This window comes from Carettochelys insculpta, chromosome 14 (genome assembly GCF_033958435.1).
Source record: "Carettochelys insculpta isolate YL-2023 chromosome 14, ASM3395843v1, whole genome shotgun sequence".
Lineage (NCBI taxonomy): Eukaryota > Metazoa > Chordata > Testudines > Carettochelyidae > Carettochelys > Carettochelys insculpta.
In genome coordinates, this window is record NC_134150.1 from 12639697 (window position 1) to 12661335 (window position 21639).

The following is a 21639-nucleotide window of genomic DNA, read 5'->3' on the forward strand; positions in this document are numbered from 1 at the left end:
GCAAACGTTCAACCAAAGCAAGATGTGCACAAATAAAACAATACAACAACAAAGCAAAGAAGTGTGCGCCATCAACAAAAAAGAAAAGCAGGGAGGAGAACGGGGAGAACTATTTACATGGGGGGGACGGGGCAAACGGGGGCACCAAAAACAAACAGTCAAACTATATACAACAAGGGGGGGGCCACATCCCGGGCCCCTCTCCCCTAGAGCCCAGCACTGGGCATGTCCAGCCGGGAGCCCCGCTGTGCCTGCAGTCTGGTCCGCGGCTGGGTGGGAGCGGGCTGCACAGGAAGGTATCGGCGCCGGCGAGTCTCAGGTGGCTCCAGGGGTCCCTCGGCGCTGTGGCCCTCGTGGGTGGGTGGTGGGGCGACGGCGGACGGCCCGGCGACGGCTGGAGCAGCTGGTGGTGGGGCTGCAGGAGTGGGCAGGGCAGGCGATGGTTCGGCCGGCGCGGCATGGGGGGCCAGGTAATCAACCAGCCGGTTAAATGTCTGCATATAGACCCTCCATGCCTCCTGGCACCAGGCCAGCGGCCGCTCCTGCAGCTGGAGGTGCTGCTCCGAGACCTCCAGCTGCCGGCGGAGGATGGCCAGCAGCTGGGGGTCCGTCGCCGCCGCCGGTAGTAGGCGTGGGGTCCGCCGTCTTGCCCTCCGCGGGGCCGGTCGTTCCTCGGCCGAGGGGCTGCCCTGGAGCGAGGGTCCCGGAGGGCTCTCCGGGACAACTGAGGCCTCGCCAGCGCTCTCTTCCGGTCCTTCGGATGGTGCAGGTGCAGGTGCAGGACACAGGAGAGGAGGGGAGAAAGAAGAATGGAGACAGGCGTTAGTGTGGGCCCCGAGCCGTGGCCTTTGTCCCCCCCGCCCTGTGCTGCAGGTTCCCCATCCCCGTCCCCGGGAGATGCTGCTGTGATGGATGGGGTTCAGGGGTCCCCCTGCCCTGCACCCCGTCCCCTGGTGGGAGCGACTCTCACTTCACCCCGCAGGGTCTGAGAGCAGGAGAGGTTTCTTAGGCCACAGATGGCCAGTTTCTGGCAGGAGTGACAGCACCAGCTGTCGGAAGAGACAGTCCTTCCAACCTGTCGTGGGGAGAAGACCCCAAGGGGGGCCCCTCTGGAATGCAGCTTTCCCCCTCCTCTGGCTGGCTGCCTACCAGCTCTCCCTTCCCCTAGCCTCTACCTGTGGCCCTCGCCCTCGCCCCCCAATTCCAAGCCAGCTCGGCTCCTCCCTCCTGTTTGTTCAGGGCAGAGGTGTCACCTGCCAGCTGTAGCGCCAGGATCCTCCTTTGGCCCTGGGAGCGCCTCGGCTCTTGTGGCTCATATTTAGCCTGAGTCTCCCTTTGGCACTCCCCCCACTCCATCACATGCTGCTGCTGCAGGGTGTCCCACCCCCTCCGCCCGGGGGCCCCTCGAGGTTCCGCTCCCCCCTGGCCCGGGGCTGGGGCACGGCACTGTCATGCAGGGTGGCGGGGGCAGGGGCTGACGGCTGCAGTGCTGTGAGGGCCATGGCCCTGGTGTCCTTGGGGCCATGGCCATGTGAGCGTGTGGGGGGCCCTGGACACATCTCTGTTACCCCCGCCCCTCAAGCCCAGGGGTGTCCACCAGAGAGGGGTACCTACCTGTGGGTCCGCTCCCACGGTCCGGAGATCCCCGGGGGTCGGAGGCCCTGCTGCTGCTCCGGGATGGCAGGAGGAGGATCTGCAGGCTGGATTCTGCGGAGGAGGAGCCCCCCTCCTCCTCCTCCTCCTGCCGCGATGTCCCGGGGATGGCCTCCGGGGGGGACCCCCGGGGTGCGGGGCTTGCCTCCGGGTCGGACTCTGGCTGCAGGGCCTGCTGGGGCTTGTCAGCCGAGGTGTCAAGGGTGGCCGGAGGGGAGGAGGTGTGCAGGGAGCCCAGGATGTCCCTGAGCTCCCTGTGAAAGGGGCAAGTGACGGGGGCGGCCCCAGATCGGCTGGCCGCATCCCGGGCCCGGGCATAACCCTGCTGCAGCTCCTTCACCTTACTCCGGACGTGGTCCGGAGTGCGGGCAGGGTGACCCCGGGCAGCCAGGCCGTCGGCCAGCCGAGCCCCAGCAGGTCCCGCAGCTCGGCCTCCGTCCAGGACAGGCCCCGCTGCCACTTCCCAGACTGGCAGGTCTTCTGGCTGGGCTGGCGGCCCTGGCTCCCCTTGCGGGGGGGGTCCCCTGGGGGCGCTGGGGGGGCTGCTGGGCAGCCATCGCCGCTGTGTGGTGGGCTGAGGGCTGTGCAGGCTGCCCGCGTGTGCAGGCTGCAGCCTGCACGTTGCCTCAGCTTCCTGCAGTGTCAGGGCGGGGGAGGGGACCTTTAAGGGGCCGCTCCACGCGGCCACCAGTGAGCTGAGGGGCTGGAGAGAGCGTCTCTCAACCCCCCCGCTGATGGCCGCCATGGAGGACCCAGCAATTTCTACGTTGCGGGATGCGGATCGTCTACACTGTCCCTACTTCGACGTTGAACGTCGAAGTAGGGCGCTATTCCTATCTCCTCATGGGGTTAGCGACTTCGACGTCTCACTGCCTAACGTCGAAGTTAACTTCGAAATAGCGCCCGACACGTGTAGCCGCGACGGGCGCTATTTCGAAGTTAGTGCCGCTACTTCGAAGTAGCGTGCACGTGTAGACACAGCTCATATCCTGCATAAAAATGTGCTACGAACTTAGAAAGACTCCTTTACTGGCCCCGCCTAGGGCTCACTCCACTAGGGCGGTGGCGGCATCAACAGCCTTTTTCAAGGGCATTGCGCTAAAAGACATTTGCAGAGCGCCGACCTGGTCATCCTATGACACCTTCGCCAAGCATTATGCCCTTCACAGGGTATTCCAAGAGGATACCTGTCTCTCGACAGCGGTCGTCTCGGGGACAAGCTGCACATAAACCGATTACCCACCTCCTATCTTGGGTTACTGCTGGGTAGTCACCTATCGTGGAGCACCCACGGGGACACTCGAGGAAGAAAGAGAAGTTACTCACCCTAGTAACGATGGTTCTTCAAGATGTGTCCCCATGGGTGCTCCACCACCTGCCCATCCTCCCCGCTTCGGATCTCTGTTTAGTATTTTTCAGGAGCACCCGAGGCGGTTGGTCAAGGAACTGGTGGGGACTGGATCGCGCACGTGGCCGGGAGCGCGCAAGGGAGTGGCGCGCGCCGGTGCATGCGCGGTCCGGCAGAAACTGCTGGAAAGATCCGACCTGCGGCGCCTGGGCGAGCCCGACACCTATCGTGGAGCACCCACGGGGACACATCTCGAAGAACCATCGTTACTACGGTGAGTAACTTCTCTTTCATTTGCATTTTGGATCGGATGCATTTGCATGGCCCTTCGAAAGAGAGGGGCCGTCTAGACACAGCCTATCAGATTTGTTTAGTTATGCACTAAGGGTGAAACTGTAATACAGTGGTATCCTAATGGTTTGATAATTGTTCTAATTGGTTCTTGTGATGAGTAGCTGAAGTAGAAAAAATAAATGATCAAGAATGAAGTTGTTATGAACATTATAATCTGAGTGCTGTTAGTTCGACTGCTAAGTAATTAGAAAATCCAAGATAAAAATCTAAGAGAAGAGTATTACTTGGTTTGTCAGGCAGGTCAAATGAATGTTTTAGTAAATGGTTTCGTACAGGCATACAAGATGTGTCATGTTATATATTAAAGAATCAAAACTACAGTGTCAAGAAGGATTAGAGTTCATGGAAGGAAAATAGGTAGTGCTGCTATTATAGGCTGCTGCCTGACTTACTGCTTCCTTTCAGGATATGCAACCTTCCAAATGTACATACAGAGGAAATATTTAAAAAAGAAATAGTATACATTTTAGCAGGGTAAGCCTGGATGAATGTTTGGATGGAGGAAACATCATTAAATGGATTGGAATGTATGTGATTCAGTGACTTGACCTTATTTCCTCTCAAGCACTGTAAGTTGAACCTTTCTGGTCTGGCAGTGTCCATTGTCTGGCATGATTTTAGTTAGCTAGATGACAAGTTATCCTAGGTTTGGCCAAGTTTTCCACAGTCCCATAAAGTTTGTTGGCAGCCACTAGTTCTGGCCCTGTGTTATGTGCTCATACGTAGCTCTTATTTACCACTAAATATCTTGTAAGAGCCCAGTAAGCAGTGGAAGGGTTGATAATGCTGCCAGACAATATTGACCTTCCATGGTTTGGCAAATTTTCTGATTTCGCACAGGTCCAGTTCCAAGCATGCCGTACTAGAGAGGCTGAACCTATGCTAAAGTAGCAATAATCCTGCATAATTTCTTTTGCTTTTAACATTTGAATTAAGCTCATCTCTTCCCCCTTCTTAAAGGTGATGGCAGGCAAACATATCGCACCAGCTTTGGAAAATATGTTGAATATATACAAATGCCCAGGGTCAGGAAAGTATTAAATATATAACTTACTTTAAACCTACTCTTTTTCTTGAAATGATGGGTGGCCACCTCTTGATTCACCTGTCCAGTATATTACGCTATTGATGTCCCATTTTTCATTGCACAGAGCTGGAAACTACCTTTTTCTGTTCCCCATGGGAAAATAAGGATAATTAAATAGTTTTGCAAATCTTTGCAAGGATATTAAGTTCTGGCACCTGACCTTCCTCCCCAATCCAAGATATTTAGTTTATACCCCTCTCACTGCCAGCAGTGGCTGCAGCAGAAACTTGTCAGCAGCTGAAAGTGCTCCTGCCAGATCATCAGTCTGGTAAGCTAACAGAACAGGGATGCAGTGCTCCTGACTTGTGTATTCTTCTGTTTAAAGCTTATTTTTCAGGTTAAATAAACCAATTGCCCTCATTCTTGTTAGCGGAAGGCATTTAAAGGAATTTGAAAAACCCATGGCTGTGGTTTTTGTTTGTTCCTCCTTCTCCCCTCAACGTTAGAGCAGGCCAAATAGAGTGAGCCAAAGACTATAGGAAGTTCCATCTGTTAGGTCGGAGATTGTCTCGTGAGCTGCAGAAAGAGAGTTTTGACACTGCTTAACACAGAGAATGCCTCACCAGCCAAGAATTGTCTGGAACACTGTCTGAAGCACAGTGTTCCAGCTCTGACATGTCCCCTGTGCCAGTGGTGATCCTCATGCTAGTTTCATGCCAGCAGAGAATTGTTCAATGGTGAAATAGTCCACAATGGCCATGTCTACACTAGCCCCAAACTTCGAAATGGCCACGCAAATGGCCATTTCGAAGTTTACTAATGAAGTGCTGAAATGCATATTCAGTGCTTCATTAGCATGCAGGCAGCCGCGGCGCTTCAAAATTGACGCGGCTCACCACTGCGCGGCTTGTCCTGACGGGGCTCCTTTTCAAAAGGACCCCACCTACTTCGAAGTCTCCTTATTCCCATCTGCTCATGGGAATAGGGGGACTTCGAAGTAGGCGGGGTCCTTTCAAAAAGCAGCCCCGTTGGGACGAGCCACGTCAATTTCGAAGCGCCGCGGCCGCCCGCATGCTAATGAAGCACTGAATATGCATTTCAGCACTTCATTAGTAAACTGCGAAATGGCCATTTGCATGGCCATTTCGAAGTTTGGGGCTAGTGTAGACACGGCCAATGGCTTCTTAAAGTTCCTTTGTGTTGCCGCTGTAGTCTAGAGCGGAGGGACTCACGCAACCCAAAGATAGAATGGTTATGAGAAGGCTTGGCACCACTGAGGAAGGGGAGGTAAAGCTCAAATGTTTGGGGAGAGAAATCAGGCCCAGAAAGAAAATGATCTGGTAAGAAGCTTTCCGTTACTAGATTCCCTGTAAAGTAGATGCTTACTCCAGTAGAACTGGTACATTATAATATCCCTGATTTAGTATAAACTGAAAAATGACCTATGATTTCAATGGATCTGAAGGGGTAGGGAGAGAACATTATAGTACATTAAAAATTAAAAGATTGTCATAGCTAGACTTTTAAGTCATTAAATATATTATTTTTAAGCTGTCTCTTTTGTAGTGCTATCTGCAGTTCACACTGAAACCGTCATGAATATGCTGTATAAAGGTTAATCAAGGTTATAAAATACCATCTGAACAATAATTTTTCTCAAAATAAACGATTGAAAACACAAGTTAAATTTTAAACTGCCAGAAGCTGCATTTATGTTGACAGATGCCACGAGATTTTGTGAAATTACATCTTTAGAAAACGTAAATTATGAATTTGTCTTTTTTTACTCTCAGATACTTGTTATTGCAATTGATAATTGATAACCTCTTATATCATAAACACCATAGAGTGTCTATTACTATACCTACTTTTATATTTGTTTTTCTTATTTGAGGTTATACGGGAAAGAGTGGTAGATGATAAAGTAAAGGAAACTACTGGAGAAATTCAGCAGGAAAAAGATGACTTCTCTCAGCTATCTGAGGGTCAGTTGGCTGACCAGAGCTCAACTACTTCTGGAGATGAAACGGAAATAACTGAGGAATTAGAACCAGAAGGTAACTTTCATTTTTGTAAATCATAAATGAATGTATTTCATTAGTGAAGCTACTTCTTACCATTTTAAGCATGTGGTATTAACAGTGAGAGCTGCCTCATTGTGAGAAGGTTCATGAGATAAATTGTATTCTGATGTTCTTTGTGGCTATACTTGGGTGAGTTTGTTGGTGTTCTTACCCCAAGTAGAAACTGTATAGTAAATGAATGCAAAAATCTGGTACCCAACCAAGTTTTATAAAATATTAATGGAAACTTGGCTTCTGTTTTAAATGTCTTTGTATTCTCACTTTGCAAGAGTGTTGTTCTAAAGAATATTTTAAAAAATGTGCTCCATTTGTGTGCACGTAACTGCCAACAGTAGTATCAGAGACGGTCTCAGACAGTGAGAGGGCACTACATATTATTACATCTGTGACTTCAAGTTGTTAAGAGGCAGATTTTTATTTTTAAATTTATTTATACTACAGCAAAACAGAGATAAAAGCATTGTAGAAATATCTGCCTGAATCCAACCCTAATCTGTTTGAGAAACTATTTTGCAATATAACAATTTATGTGCAAACTGCTGAAACCTAAACATTGGAAATTTACAGATTAAATCAATATTCCTTTTAGTCCAATTAATTGCAATTAACTCAAGCAATTCACTCAAAACAAATCAACATGATATAAAAAGTTAATCACTGTTAATAACAGTTTTGATTGCACTTCTAAAAATAGAATATCAATTTACATTTATTATAAATATTTTGATGTTTTTTCTACATTTTGAACTATACTGATTTCAGTTACAACAGAAAATACAAAATGTACAGCGCTCACTGTATTTTATTTTTATTATAAATATTTGCACTGTAAAAAGATAAAAGAAATACTGTTTTTTCACTTCACCACATACAAGTGCTGGTAAAAGTGCACTTTATAAATGTAGAATTTTTTAACATAGGTTTTGCACTGTTTTGTTTCTGAGTACAGTTTAGAGTCTACAAGTTCACTCAGTCCCACTTCTTGTTCAGAGAACCCTAAGGGAAACACATTTGTTTACATTTATGGGAGATGCTGCTGCCTACCTGTTATTTACAAACTCACATGAAAATGAGTACAGGTGTTTACATAGCACTGTTGAACTGATGTTGCAAGATATTAATATGCCAGATATGTTAAACATTCTTATTCCCCACCATGCTTAAAATTTTAGACTGTGTATCTTTTATACATTACAAGTATTTGAAATAAAAATAATATAAAGTAAGCACACTACACTTTGTATTCTGTAAAATATATGGAGATACACATCTCATAGAACTGGAAGGCACCTTGGGAGGTCATTTAGTCCAGTCCCCTGCCCTCTTGGCAGGACCAAGCACCATCCCTGACTTTTTTTTTTTTTTAATTAATCTATTTGCTCCAAACCCCTAAATGGCCTCTTCAAGGATTGAACTCACAACTCTGAATTAAGCAGGCCAATGCTCAAACCACTGAGCTATATTTTGAAAATGTAGAACAATTCCAAAAATATTTATAATACAGTGAACTCTTTCATAGCCAACATTCTATCATGTGGAACTCTCAAACAACTGGTACTTTAACCATAAGTAAATTTTAGTTACGTTTACCATAAGTACAGTACAGTGAAAGTAAATACAAATAAATACAGCAAATACAGTATAAGTTTACAGTGTATAATACTACTGTTGTTGGTAAATAGAATACTCTGCATACATTTTTGTTTGTTTCTTTATATCTAATCTTGTTTTTCTTTTCTTAGTGTTATGCATTGCTAGGTATACTTCTCTATTATCTGGAATATTTTAATATCCAGCAACCTCCCGGCTGCCAGATATGAAAGAGTTTACTTTACATTTAAATTAATATTCTGTTTTTATTTAATTGTCCAGTTAAAATTGTGCAATTAATCACAGTTTTTAATCATTTGACAGCCCTATATTAAACTAATCTGTGTTTACACTGTTATTTATCACAGAAGATTGGTACAGTTGTATTTCAGTTTCTACCAACATAACCGTTAGTATTTGTAGCAGATCAGAAGAAAAAGCAGGTGACTTTATACTCCATTTAATAATGGTCATTGATTTACCTGTATTATGGTCTGCAAAGGAGGAAAGATTTGCCTGACTCTCTCAAATTATATTTATCAGAAAAAATAATATTGTGCTCTCAGGTTTCTCAACAAATCTCAAATGGCTAAAAATACAGAAATTTTAACTGATTTATTTTCCTCCCACAGATCAAGGTAATAGACAGGCAGCTGATGCAATGGAATCAATAATAACTGACAGTGATGACTGTATTGTTCCTAGCCCAGTGTCCAAGAATATCAAAGAGGTCAGTCAGTATGTTTATGGCAATTAAATTCTTCTGTTTGGGAAATTATGATACATTGTAACTGTATCTTCCTTTAATATGAGCAGTGAAATATTAAGGACTAGATTTCAAAGAGCCTTCAGTTTGTATGAGTACTTGTTTTCAAGTTGAAACAGGGAGCTTGTGCAAAAATCAGGTAAGTTAGTCTGATGACCTGATTGTGCATGCAAATAGAGGTTTTTTACGTATATAAATTAATCTCTAAATTTTCAGTGATCTTTAAAATTTGGACTTCAGGTCAGGCAGCTACAGATCCACTAGGTGGTAGTAATATTAGGCATCCTTCAGTCTGCATAGACTATGGATCGCTCCCTTTATAGTTTCAATTGAGGACTTCATTTACAGCATCTACCGTGACTATGAAGACCCACACAAGAGTGACAGTCCTTGCTGCATCTCTTGCAGATGTGGTGGTTGTCTGGCAAGTCCTTAGTGTGCTTTCTGTGCGCTCGCTTCTCCCCTGCTAGCTGTCTGATCCTCATCTCGCCGTTCTGAAGGCCCTTGTGTAACCCCTGCCTCCATCTGCTGCGGTCGTCTGCTAGTTCTTCCCAGTTGTCCAGCTCGATGTCTACCTCTCTGAGGTCTCTCTTGCAGACATCTTTGTAGCGCAACTGGGGGCGTCCGGGAGGTCTTTTGCCAGAGGCTAGCTCACCATACAGGATGTCTTTTGGAATCCTTCCATCATTCATCCTGTGGACGTGGCCAAGCCAGTGGAGCCGCCGCTGCCTGAGGAGGGTGTGCATGGTTGGGATTCCAGCTTGCTCGAGGACGGCGGTGTTGGTCACTCTGTCCTTCCATGATATTTCAAGGATGTGCCTGAGGCAGCACAAGTGGAAAACGTTCAGCCTCTTCTCCTGGCGGGCATACAGGGTCCAAGTCTCGCTGCCATAAAGGAGGGTGCTGAGGATGCAGGCTCTGTAGACTTGCATTTTGGTGTGAGTGTACAGCTTGTTGTTATTCCACACTCTCTTGCTGAGTCTGGACAGAGTTGTGGCCGCTTTTCCGATCCTCCTATTTAGCTCAGTGTCCAACGACAGGGTGTCAGTGATGGTGGACCCGAGGTAAACGAACTCATGGACGACCTCTAACATATAGTTGTCAATGCTGATTGATGGGGATTCAGTAACATCCTGACGGAGTACGTTTGTCTTCTTTAGGCTGATGGTGAGCCCAAAGTCCTTGCACGCTTTGGAGAACTGATCCAGCAGTTTTTGAAGCTGGTCTTCTGTGTGAGACACTACAGCAGCATCGTCTGCGAACAGCATGTCTCTGATGAGGACTTCCTGCACCTTAGACTTAGCTTTCAGCCTTGCAAGATTAAACAGTTTCCCATCAGATCTTGTGTGCAGCAAGATGCCCTCTGTTGAAGATCCAAAGGCATGCTTGAGGAGGAATGCGAAGAAGATCCCGAGCAATGTCGGAGCAAGCACGCATCCTTGTTTGACGCCGCTCCTGATTCTGAAAGCATCCGATAATGCGCCGTCATATTGGATGGTTCCTCTCATGTCTTCGTGGAACGACTGGATCATCTTGAGTAACCGTGGAGGACAGCCTATGTTGTGGAGCAGTTTGAACAGACCATCCCTGCTGACCAAGTCAAAGGCCTTACATGTGCAGATAGACATGTAGGCATAAACAAATGATATACAGATTGTGTGCAACAATCATTTGTGGCCAGTACAACTTTCATATTTAGGAAGCCTTTTAGTTTGCCTTTAGAATATAAATTAATAACCTTTTGAATGTAAACTTGCATTCAAATGAGGAAAATACAAATTTGTTAATCTCACCCCACATCACCATCCCTTTTTCATATTTGAACATAATTAGAACTTCTCGTTCTTGGCAGGAGTTGGCAGTCTACACAGATTAAGTATGAAGTGTGATAGGGAAAGCTAAAAAGAAGGTGCCGCGCAGATGACCCTTCTCTCACCCAGGACAGCCACCCAGTTTGGTACGTGAAGCATTCAGACCATGTAGCAAGGAGGGAAAACAGCACAGATTGCAGCAGAGGTAAAACAGTACAAGCTTGCAGTTTTGGGCTTGTGTGAGACAGGATGGACACAATCTAGGCTGGTACACCTGGCAACAGATGAAACCCTCATCTACTCAGGACATGAAGAAGAAGGCGCACCACACACAGAAGGCATGGGCTTGATTTTATCAAGAGAGGCATCTGGTTCTTCACTGGAGTGGACATCAACGTTGTCATGCATCATCGCAGCCAGATTCTACACCAAACTGCAGAGGGTATTTATTGTACAATGTTACGAACCAACCAACGAAGCTGCTGAAGAAATTTCTCAAATTTCTATGAGAAACTACAAAGCGTTCTGAACCAAAGGCAAAGAAGAATATCTTGATTTTTATGGGTGATTTCAATGCAAAAATTAGAAGCATAACTACAGGCTGAGAACAGACCATGGGAAAGGAAGGCCTAGACAACATAAATGAAAATGGAGTGGGCTTCAGTGACTTTTGTTCCTACGATGGATTGGTGATAGGTGGGGTTTTTTTTCCACACAAAAGGATCCATAAGTCAGAAAACCAGATTGATCTCATCTGTATCAGGAGTTCTTTCAGAAGACCAATGCAGGATGTCCGCGCTAAAAGAGGAGCAGATGTAGGTTCAGACCGCCATTTGGTCATGGTAAAAGAGGTAGAGAAACAAAGTGACCAAGCTGGGATTAAAATTCAACATGGAGTAGCTGAAGGATGTGGAGACAAGCTGGTTTCCAAGTGGAGCTGTCCAGCAAATACACACTTCTGACAAACCTCATTCTGGAAGATGCTACAGTGGAACAAATTTGGAAGCACACCAAAACAGCCTGGAAGGAGACCTGTGATAAAACACTGGGAAAGGGGACAAGGCATCACAAAGAATGGATCACAGCAGAAACTGTGAAAAGTGAAGAAATGAAAGGACAGAAAAGCAGCAATCAACAATAGCAAAACAAGAGCAGCCAAGGTGGAAGCTCAGAGACTGGATTCATAGGTCAACAGAGAACTTAAAAAGGCTGTAAAAAGGCTGTAACATCCTTGCAGAGGCAATGAAGGCAGGCAACAAGACATCAGTCATTAAACCAGGCTTTGAGTCATGTTTCACAATGGCCTACTTAGATTTGATTGTCCTTTTGGTTTGGCAGTAAGAACTGCTTTTTCTATCTAGGTTTGAAAGTGCAGAGCAAGTATTTTTTTATTATTGTAAAGCAAAACTTACATATTTCCTTATAGCACAGAATACAGATGATATTGCAAGTAAGAGTAATGCATTCAGCCACTTAGAAGCATTTCCTAAAGTCTAAGCACTGAACATATTCTTACATGTTCAGAACCTATCTTGAACAATATTAACATGTACTAGAGCTGTTCCAATTTCCAGTTTTGACTTAGTCAGTCCTCAGCTTGATTCCTACAGACTTGGAAAGATCTGGCACCTAAGCTACCAGCATCATACATTGAATTTTGCAAGTCTGACTGAGGTTCATGGGTAGAGACATATGAGATATTTGTACAATAGCCACCCATATACTGACTGGAAACAAAACAAAACAAAAAACCCACAATCTTTTCACTTTCTAATGCATGTCTCTTAAGATTTGTTTTTATTAAAAATTGTTTCAGAAATACCCAGCGAGACCTAATTGTCAGGAGAAAAAAGGCATGTGGGTCACACCATTATTCTTGATGCTTACTAACCTAATCATAAAAAAAGAATTAAGAAGTCTTCATGAGTGGGCTCCGCACACAGAGAATTACCTCTCCAACAATTCCCCTGAATTTAATTATTAGCCAGGTAGCCTCAAATCAAGATTTCTTTTCCCCACAAGTCTTCAGGACTAGCAAGGTCACACACCTTATCTTTATAAGGCAAATTAGCTCAAATGACAGGAAACCAGATGCAGTCCTTGAGGCTGGAAATGTACTTTTTCTTGTGATTTCAGTTATATTAGGAAATGTTATTCAGCCAAACTTTGCTTGAAGCCTATTTTGGCATAAGGATAGGGTAACACAAATTAGTCATCTTTTCAAATTTTATGTTCCTGAAAACCGTCTGAGGGTTCTAAAAATACACTGGGAGAGGGCCAAGTCCGCTCTGATTGAATTGGCCTCATTAACATTTGTGCTTTGCATATGTGTACATGGCACCGATAAGCTGTAGTTTCCATTTCATGCATCTGACCAAGTGGGCTGTAGCCCACAAAAGCTTATGCCCAAATAAATCTTTAAAGTGCCACAAGACTGTTCATTATAAATCTTATTCACAGTTTTGCAGTTAATCTTACTTTGTGTGAATGCTGAGCTTTATTAAGCATTTTAATTTTAACTTTTTCCATTTTAATAATTAAGGGTCTGATTGTGGAAACTTCCTCAGCTCCTAAGAGTTAGATCAGTAGGAGGTAAGAGAGGGAGTAGATTGGGATAGCAGCCCTCTGGGGTGGATAGAGTGGAAGTCTCGGCTGGTCTGGGGAAAGGGAAACTGGGACAGTGAGCTTCAATGGGATGGGGAACAGGTGCTGGTGTTTGACAAGGAGAGGTGGACTGAGATCCAGTAGGGCATGGGATACTAGGGGAGAAGAGGAATGCCTGATGAGCTGAAGCAAATGGGCAGAATAGGATTGACAGGAGACTGAGATGAGCCGGGGGAAGGTTCTGAGATCAAACAGAAGCTGCGTCTACATGTGCACGCTACTTCGAAGTAGCGGCACCAACTTCGAAATAGCGCCCGTCGCGTCTACACGCGTCAGGCGCTATTTCGAAGTTAACTTCGACGTTAGGCGGCGAGACGTCGAAGTCGCTAACCTCATGAGGAGATAGGAATAGCGCCCTACTTCGACGTTCAACATCGAAGTAGGGACCGTGTAGACGATCCGCGTCCCGCAACGTCGAAATTGCTGGGTCCTCCATGGCGGCCATCAGCTGGGGGGTTGAGAGATGCTCTCTCTCCAGCCCCTGCGGGGCTCTATGGTCACCGTGGGCAGCAGCCCTTAGCCCAGGGCTTCTGGCTGCTTCTGCGGCAACTGGGGATCTATGCTGCAGGCACAGGGTCTGCAACCAGTTGTCAGCTCTGTGTATCTTGTGTTGTTTAGTGCAACTGTGTCTGGGAGGGGCCCTTTAAGGGAGCGGCTGGCTGTTGAGTCCGCCCTGTGACCCTGTCTGCAGCTGTGCCTGGCATCCCTATTTCGATGTGTGCTACTTTGACGTGTAGACGTTCCCTCGCTGCGCCTATTTCGATGTTGGGCTGAGCAACGTCGAAGTTGAACATCGACGTTGCCGGCCCTGGCGGACGTGTAGACGTTATTCATCGAAATAGACTATTTCGATGTCGCAACATCGAAATAAGCTATTTCGATGTTGGCTGCACGTGTAGACGTAGCCAGAGAGATGAAGGCAAGAGATTGGGACCAAACGTATGTGGGGATGGGGAGTGTGACTTAATATGTCTATGCTTCTTTCCCATCTATAAAATCAGAATAATACACCCTCATATAACAGACACGATGTAAGAATATCCTTCTGGAACGCTAAGGTATGTCTACACTATGAGATAAATTTGAATTTGTTAGTAATGGTTTTGTAACACTGTTTTTTATAAATTCGAATTTGAGTATCCTCACCTCCCACATGCGCCCCACAAAGTCGACCTATTGCTGCCACACCCAATCAGTAATCATTGACTGTTGCAGTAGTGCATTGTGGGAACCTGTCCCACAGTCCCTTCATCCACATAGCATTCTGGTTATTTTCACTGGTGCAGAATGGGAGAAAGATGCCCAGCAGGTGGTTGCGGGTATTTGACATCATCTTCCCACATTGCATTGCCCTCATTGCCCTCCTGTGGTAAGCAAACATCCATTTTTCCAAGTGGAAGGAAGGAAAACTGAGGCATCAACAAAGGTCACCAAATTAACAGAAATCTCTTGTTTCTATAACTGAATTACTTTTTAAAACTATAGCTGTAACTGAATTATCAAAGATTTTATAAAAAGCTCTCCACCTACTGTCCCCTCTCCCTTGAGTAAATCTGATCACTGAGAATAATACAGGCACAATGCAAAACATGAAGAAAAAGTAGATATTAAAAGTTTGAAAAAGAGAAATTGGGTGAGGGAGGGTTTTTTGGCTTCCCAGTTCATTATACAGCTTCTGTTCTTCGGACCTCCCAGCAGTCTATGTCTTCTCAGCTGGCCCTCCACCCACTCTTACCTGCATGAAGGGGTCCAAACTTAGAAGATCAACAATAGAAAAGGCTAGGAAAAAAGATTTTTGGTTTCCCTCTTCTCTACAAGGACATTGCCAACGTGGGGGATGGGCCTCATCAGATTTCATTGCCATTATTGGGGGGTTGGCATTGGGAGGTTGAATGGCCAGTTGACATGGTCTCCAAAAATCTTTTTGGGCAATGGGGTGTGGGGTCAGTGGCTTGAGGGCCACTTGAACTGTTTCCCCAGGCGGCAGCCAGGCCCCATAATTCATAACCACCAGCGGAGACTTCCCTGCCAGTGACAGCTAGCCCCCAGTATCCTTGTTCTGGAGGAGGATGTGATGTTTGGGTGGAAGGCCAGTTGAGGCATTTCCCCCAGGCAGCAGCCAGGTTCCACAATTTGTAGCCACCGGGGGCAACTTCCGGAGCTGGCTGCAACTCCCCAAAAATCTTAGCCACCAGGGGAAACTTCCCCCAGGCAGCAGCAAGCCCGCAAAAATCTTAACTGCCAGGCCAGACTTCCTCCCAGTGGCAGCAAGCCCCCCAAAATATTTTTCATGGCTCTGGGGGGGCCAGTTATAGTAGTGAACCCAGTGGCAGCAAGCCCCTGAAATTCTTAGCCACTGGGGGAGACTTTCCCCCAGTTGCAGCAAGCCCCCCAAAATCTTTCATGCCCTTGGAGCTCTCATCATGCCTAAGCCAGGATATAATGCTGTCTGGCAGCATGGTCTGCACTGAATTGCAGTCACCTCCTTTTATTGTGTCAGGGCTGACCACATGATGTGGTTGTGTGCAGGAAGGACCCCCATTGTGTGTTGCCTGTGGCGGAGGGAGCGGGGGACCTGCACAAATGTAAATCACTGAGAAGAAGCTTCTCGGCCTCTCATACAAACATGACTTCCCCAACAGCCTAGCTGCCACATGGTGTGGTGGGGCAGCAGCTGGCACCAGGTAGCGCAAAAAAAATACCAAGTGCTCAGGTAGCAAAGGTAGAAACAGAACCACAAAGTCTGTTGGGACTGTTTGTACCAGGTAGATGCACTCACAGTGCTAATAGCAAAGAAAGAAAGATGTTTCTCAGCCTCTCATACAGACATGATCGCCACAGCCATGGGCTTCCTGGTCCTGAATTGAAATTCACGGTCTTCCTGTTACCTAATTCCTGTACACCTGAAGAGCAGAGGAGATGGAAGCAGCCAGAGCAGAGCATTGGGCATTGTGGAGTACATATGGGACACCTCTGGAGGCTAATAAATTCAATTTTAAGACATGGCACTTCCATACTAGCCTTTATTTGAATTTTTAAATTTGAACTTTGTGATATACCCAGCCGGTTTCAACAATATTATGATGTTGATATTAGTGCTCTCTGAATCGAGCTAATGGTATTTACACTGAAGACAGTTATGTTATAATATCAAACTAAGTGCCTTAAATTTGAATTTATCTTGCAGTGTAGATGCAGCCTAAGATTTTATATGGATAAGCACCACAGAAAAGCCATTGGGAAATTCATAGTTCTAACTTGAAAGCAGGGTTTGAATAGAGGCAATGAACTAAGACTAAGGCCTTGTGTCAGACACTGAAAAACAAAATATTGAATAGCTGCCATTAAATAAGCACCACTCATTCTGTGAAGTGAATGAAGCAGGGATCTTAGGAGGGGAAATGAAGTGTGATGATATAGTTGAAGATTCTATCACAATGCATATATATAAGGGAGCTGAATTCAGATTGCAAAGGCAACCTTAATTCGGACATTGTGTAACTTTTGGGGACTTTATTTTGATACCTTAGTAGTAATCTTTTTGCATAATTTTGTGTTTGATATATGTATATGAAGGTGTACAGGTGTCTTGGTATCCCCACCTGTTGATACATAAGCCTGTCACATTGTTGGTATTTCTAGAAAGAGGCTCCCCCTGAATCATGATTTCAGGGATTAATTTCCATCCAGAAGCTTATGGAGGCACTACCATCTGTGAGCTAATTAGGTACGGCTGGGGCTGTTTAGGCTCAACACCTTGAAAGGATGTTGTTGAGCTGACCAGAAGCCATGAAAGAGATCTCTGTGAAAATATAGGAGCTACCATTTATGATTTATGTTATTGTGAGTTTTTGCAGTTATTGCTTGTTAAACTGCACAAACGGCAAGTGCAGCTTGAGACTTTCATCAACCTGGTGGCAATTTGAGTTAAAACAGAATAATTGCTTGCCCTTAGAGAGTAATTGTTTTTGAAACCTGAAGCTCCAAGAAACTTTCTTGTTATTCTAGCCCTAACTTGTACTTCATGCAGAAAACCCACCATTGTCTGTTACAAAGACAGAAACAGTTCTCTCCCCTCCTTCTCTTACTGAGGCAGACACACTGCACAAGAGGAATAATTTCTCTTGTGATCTCCACAATACTATGGTATCCAGTCTGTCCTTAACAGCAACTTGCCTCACTTCCATTGACTCTAAGATGTTGATACATTAAACAGACATTTAATTTTTAATCAACTGAACTGGTCATAGATAATTTTCTTAACCTTCCCCCATCTTTCTTCTAAATGCAGCAGTGAGAGCCATTTTTCCAAAGATGCTCTATCACAGTATCTGTTTTAGCAGTGCAGCTTTGCTCGTGCACTTGCTTGCGTGTATTTGTTTAAATTATAGAATGGATATATGCAAAAAGGGAATTTCCTTGACTTACATATACAGAGGGGTATTACATGAGTAGTATCTACCGTTGTTTATAAGCACAAGAGAATCTGCAAAAGTGGCTTGCACACAATTACATGCATACACGATATAGAATAAGTGTGCAAAGCTTGCTTCAATGCCTGTTGTTTCAATAAAATATTGGTCCTAAAGGCATGGGGAATAAAGGCGTAAATTTAGTTGACTAGACCTAATTTCAGCAATCTTTATAAAGAAGTTAGTTCCCTGAAAAAATAGCTATAATGTTTTATCTGCATAATAATTACTTTAATGACTTTTCCTGTTGTCTCTGAGAAGGTTATGGCTGATTTTTTTCTATTATAGTCTACTTGGGCAGAGTGACCTTGAATTTTTTAACATTCCAAAATGCAGTTATCAACAATGGTCAATACTAGTCTGATTTGTGTTCAGACACTATCTTAGTAAAACATGTGCAGCATCTTATAATGTAACCAGCTACATTAAGCAATGTTTCATGCATGATTGGCTGCACATCTATTCATCATTTTTCACAGAGGTTTAGAAGTACTGTCGCCTCTCTGAATGAGAGAGTTATAGAAGTATTTTAATAGGTGGAACTGAATTCTATTTAATTACATAGTGAATACTTTAAAATAATCTTCAGCAGTGTGAACTAAACTGGAAATTACTCATCATCAGTAAGCGAAACAGTAATATAGTTGATGTACAAATTTTATAGTTGTATTGCACTTTATCAAAATCATAAAAGATTTTCTGTATTAAAACGATTAGGTTACAGATTATTACTAGCATCTTCCTTTGCCTATTGGTCTGTTCATCAGGAAACAAAGCAAATGTGCAATATGGTAGATAAGATTACTGAAGAACCTAGATGTTTCTAAGTGTTACATCAATACATTTGAAATAAGGTTGGTGTTGGTGGGCCTGGAACGTATAATTCAAAATTAGGAGAAATATGGGTTCTTCTTCGAATGTCCCCGTGGGTGCTCCACAATAGGTGTCGGGCTCGCCCGGCGCCGCAGATCGGAAATCTTCCAGCAGTTTCTCCTGGATCGCGCATGCGCCGGCGCGCGCCGCTCCCCTGCGCGCCCCCGGCCACGTGTGCGATCCAGTCCCCGCCAGTTCCTTCTCAACCGCCATCGGCTGCAGACGGAATCTGCTCAGGCTAAGGCCAGAGTCAGATTAGATAGTGTTTCTACGTGTAAGTTGTTATTTTTTTTGGGTTAAAAAAAAAAGAGGACAAAGAGAACATCAAAAAAAAAAAAAAAAGAAAAATATATAATAAAAAGAGAGAGAGGAGCGGAGAAGAAGAGTGGACGTGAAGGCCAGTAGGCCGCCCGCTGCCCCGCAGGCCAGTGACCACGATTCGGGTAAAAAGGCACAGATTAAGTGCTAAGTACCCTATTAACAGTAAAGGACTCACCGCGATGGCCTCTTCAGGTTTTAAAAAGTCTGAGTCCTGCCGTGAAGCTATGCCGGCCTCCGATGGGCATAGTGAATGCATCCGCTGCCTGGGGGAATCACATGTTACCCAGAAGTGTTCTCACTGTGCTAAGCTCACAGCCAGGGCCAGGAAAGACAGAGCAATGTGTCTTAAAATGCTCTTGTTTGACAAGGCCCTCCAGCCGGACTTGCCGGAGAAGCCTCACCCAGAAGGGCCCTCTGGGTTGCATAAGAGGAAGGCAGCTTCTCTGACCCCCTCGGTGCAGAAATGGAGGAAACTCTCCCCAGCTCGATCCCTGCCGGCGGTTTCAGCGAGCGGGACGAGCGGAGCGCACAGCCCCTAGCCGCATACTCGGGCAAGCGGCAGCGCGGCAGCACACGTGGCAGAGGCTGAGCCTCCGGTTACACAACAGCCGGCACGCGTGGCGCCTAGAGCATCAGCGAGGCAAGCGCCGGAACCGGTGGCACCGCCACAGGCGGCACCGGCCCCTGCAGCACCAACGGTGCAGGGCTGCCAGGCACAGAGCCTGCAGGCACCGGAGGAAGTTACCCGTGCGGCACCGCAGCTGAGCGTGCCGAGCGCGGCGCCGACAGCGGGGCCGAGATACCCGGCACGGGAGGGGGCGGTGCCAGCCCCACAGGGGAGGGGCAAGGCAAAATCAAAAGCCGCGCACCGCAGCCCATCTCCGGACAGGGTTGCGCTGCTACTAGCAACAAGCCCTCCCCCTGTGCTACACACGCCGCCCAGAAGGCCTGGGTCTCCACCGGCCTATCCAGAACCTCCTTCTCTCTTTCTCCAACCAATGTCACCATGGCTTGGGCCACCTTCACCTTTTCTGGGATTGGATCCCCTGGAGTACTATCACAAACCAGTTTCACCTCTATCTGTGTCGTCGCGGAGGTCTCGCTCTCCCAGACGTCGGGGGTACACACCCCACGAGTGGTGTAGGTCTCCATCCCCGGACCCTTGCCCGTGCTGCCATGGTCGTCCTTATCATGCTGGACACAGACACCCCAGGCCTACGCCCAGGGGCAGGTCCCCCCCCGCCATTCAATACCCCCGTGGACACTCCTGATCGGGGACGGAAGCACAGTTATCTCAAGGGGAGTTTATTTTAGAACCCCGAGATTTTCCTTCACAATCCTCCAGCAAGCAAGTGTATCATCGACCACAGGAGCCTGAGGGTCCGAGGGAGGTTTACCCTAGTGGTTCCTCCTCATCCTCCCCAGATGAGGCCATGGCCCCCGGGGATGTCTTTCCCCTGGATGACCTCAAACAGTTTCAGGAGCTGTTTAAAAGGGTGGCTTTCACACAAGGCATTCAAACGGCAGAGGTGCAGGAGAAACATCACAAACTCCTGAAAAATTTGAGACCCCCAGCTTCATCCAAAATTGCTATTCCGCTGGACAAAGCCATTATGGAGTCAGCCACCACCATATGTCAGACTCCAGCCTCCGTTGCGCCTACGAACAAGAGAGTGGATAAGAAGTACTTCGTCCCGGCAAAGGGCATGGAGTTCCTCTTCAGTCACCCACAACCAAATTCATTAGTGGTCGAATCGTCCCAGCAGAGGTCAAAGGCTTCTCAGTACAAATCGGGGGGATCGGACAAAGATGCTAAGAAGCTAGAGCTGTTTGGCAGGAAAGTATATTCCCCCTCTACCCTGCTATTGAGAGTGGCAAATTATGGGCACACCTAGTGAACCATAATTTTGATAATTACTCCAGGCTTACTCCTCTCATGGATTCACTTCCGGAAGATGAGAAGCCGGTGTTAAAGGCAATAGTGCAAGAGGGCTTCGCAGCATCATGGACAGGAGTCCAGATTGCCCTGGATGTGGCGGATACGGCGGCACGTTCAACGGCTACAGCAGTGGTCATGCGTAGAGAATCCTGGCTCCAGACATCGGGTATCCCGAGGGACCTACAGGCGAAGATCGTGGACCTTCCCTTTGACACGCAAAAGCTGTTTGCAGACTCAACCGACTCAGTCCTCCACTCCAGTAAGGACTCGAGAGCTACACTTAGAACCTTGGGTATTTATACTCCTCCATACAGGAAGAAAAAATATTATCCTCAGCAAAGACACTACCTGTACCAACCACAGCGCGCTCAGTATCAACGGGGCTACAACCAAGGGCGCCATCAACAGCAGCAACAGTACAGAACTCCCAGGCGACATTCTCAACAAAGCCGTACGCCCGCGGAACAGGCCCAAAGGCAACAAGTTTTACGGGTATGTCGGGGGCTGCACTATCACTACCATCGCTCAATGCCACTCTCATCTCATGTTCCATCATCGCCTCAGACCGTTCCACCCCCAATGGCAAAAGATCACCACAGACAAATGGGTGCTGGAGATCATAGCCACAGGTTACGCAATCCCTTTCCAGTCGCTCCCACTGACGAAGCCTCCCTCCAGGTCTCACCTCCAGGACGCTGCCCACGAGGCGAGGCTCAAGCAGGAGGTGGACCACCTTA

At 46.5% G+C, this 21639-nt stretch overlaps 1 protein-coding gene across 1 annotated transcript in view; it reads left to right on the top strand.

The window, feature by feature from the left end:
* RPGRIP1L (RPGRIP1 like) overlaps positions 1 to 21639 on the top strand; it is a 193958-nt gene that overhangs the window by 135233 nt on the left and 37086 nt on the right. Inside the window, exons 22-23 of the mRNA XM_075009174.1 lie at positions 6277 to 6439; positions 8689 to 8786. Coding sequence (XP_074865275.1) covers positions 6277 to 6439; positions 8689 to 8786 — 261 coding nt within the window. The remainder of the gene's footprint in view (positions 1 to 6276; positions 6440 to 8688; positions 8787 to 21639) is intronic.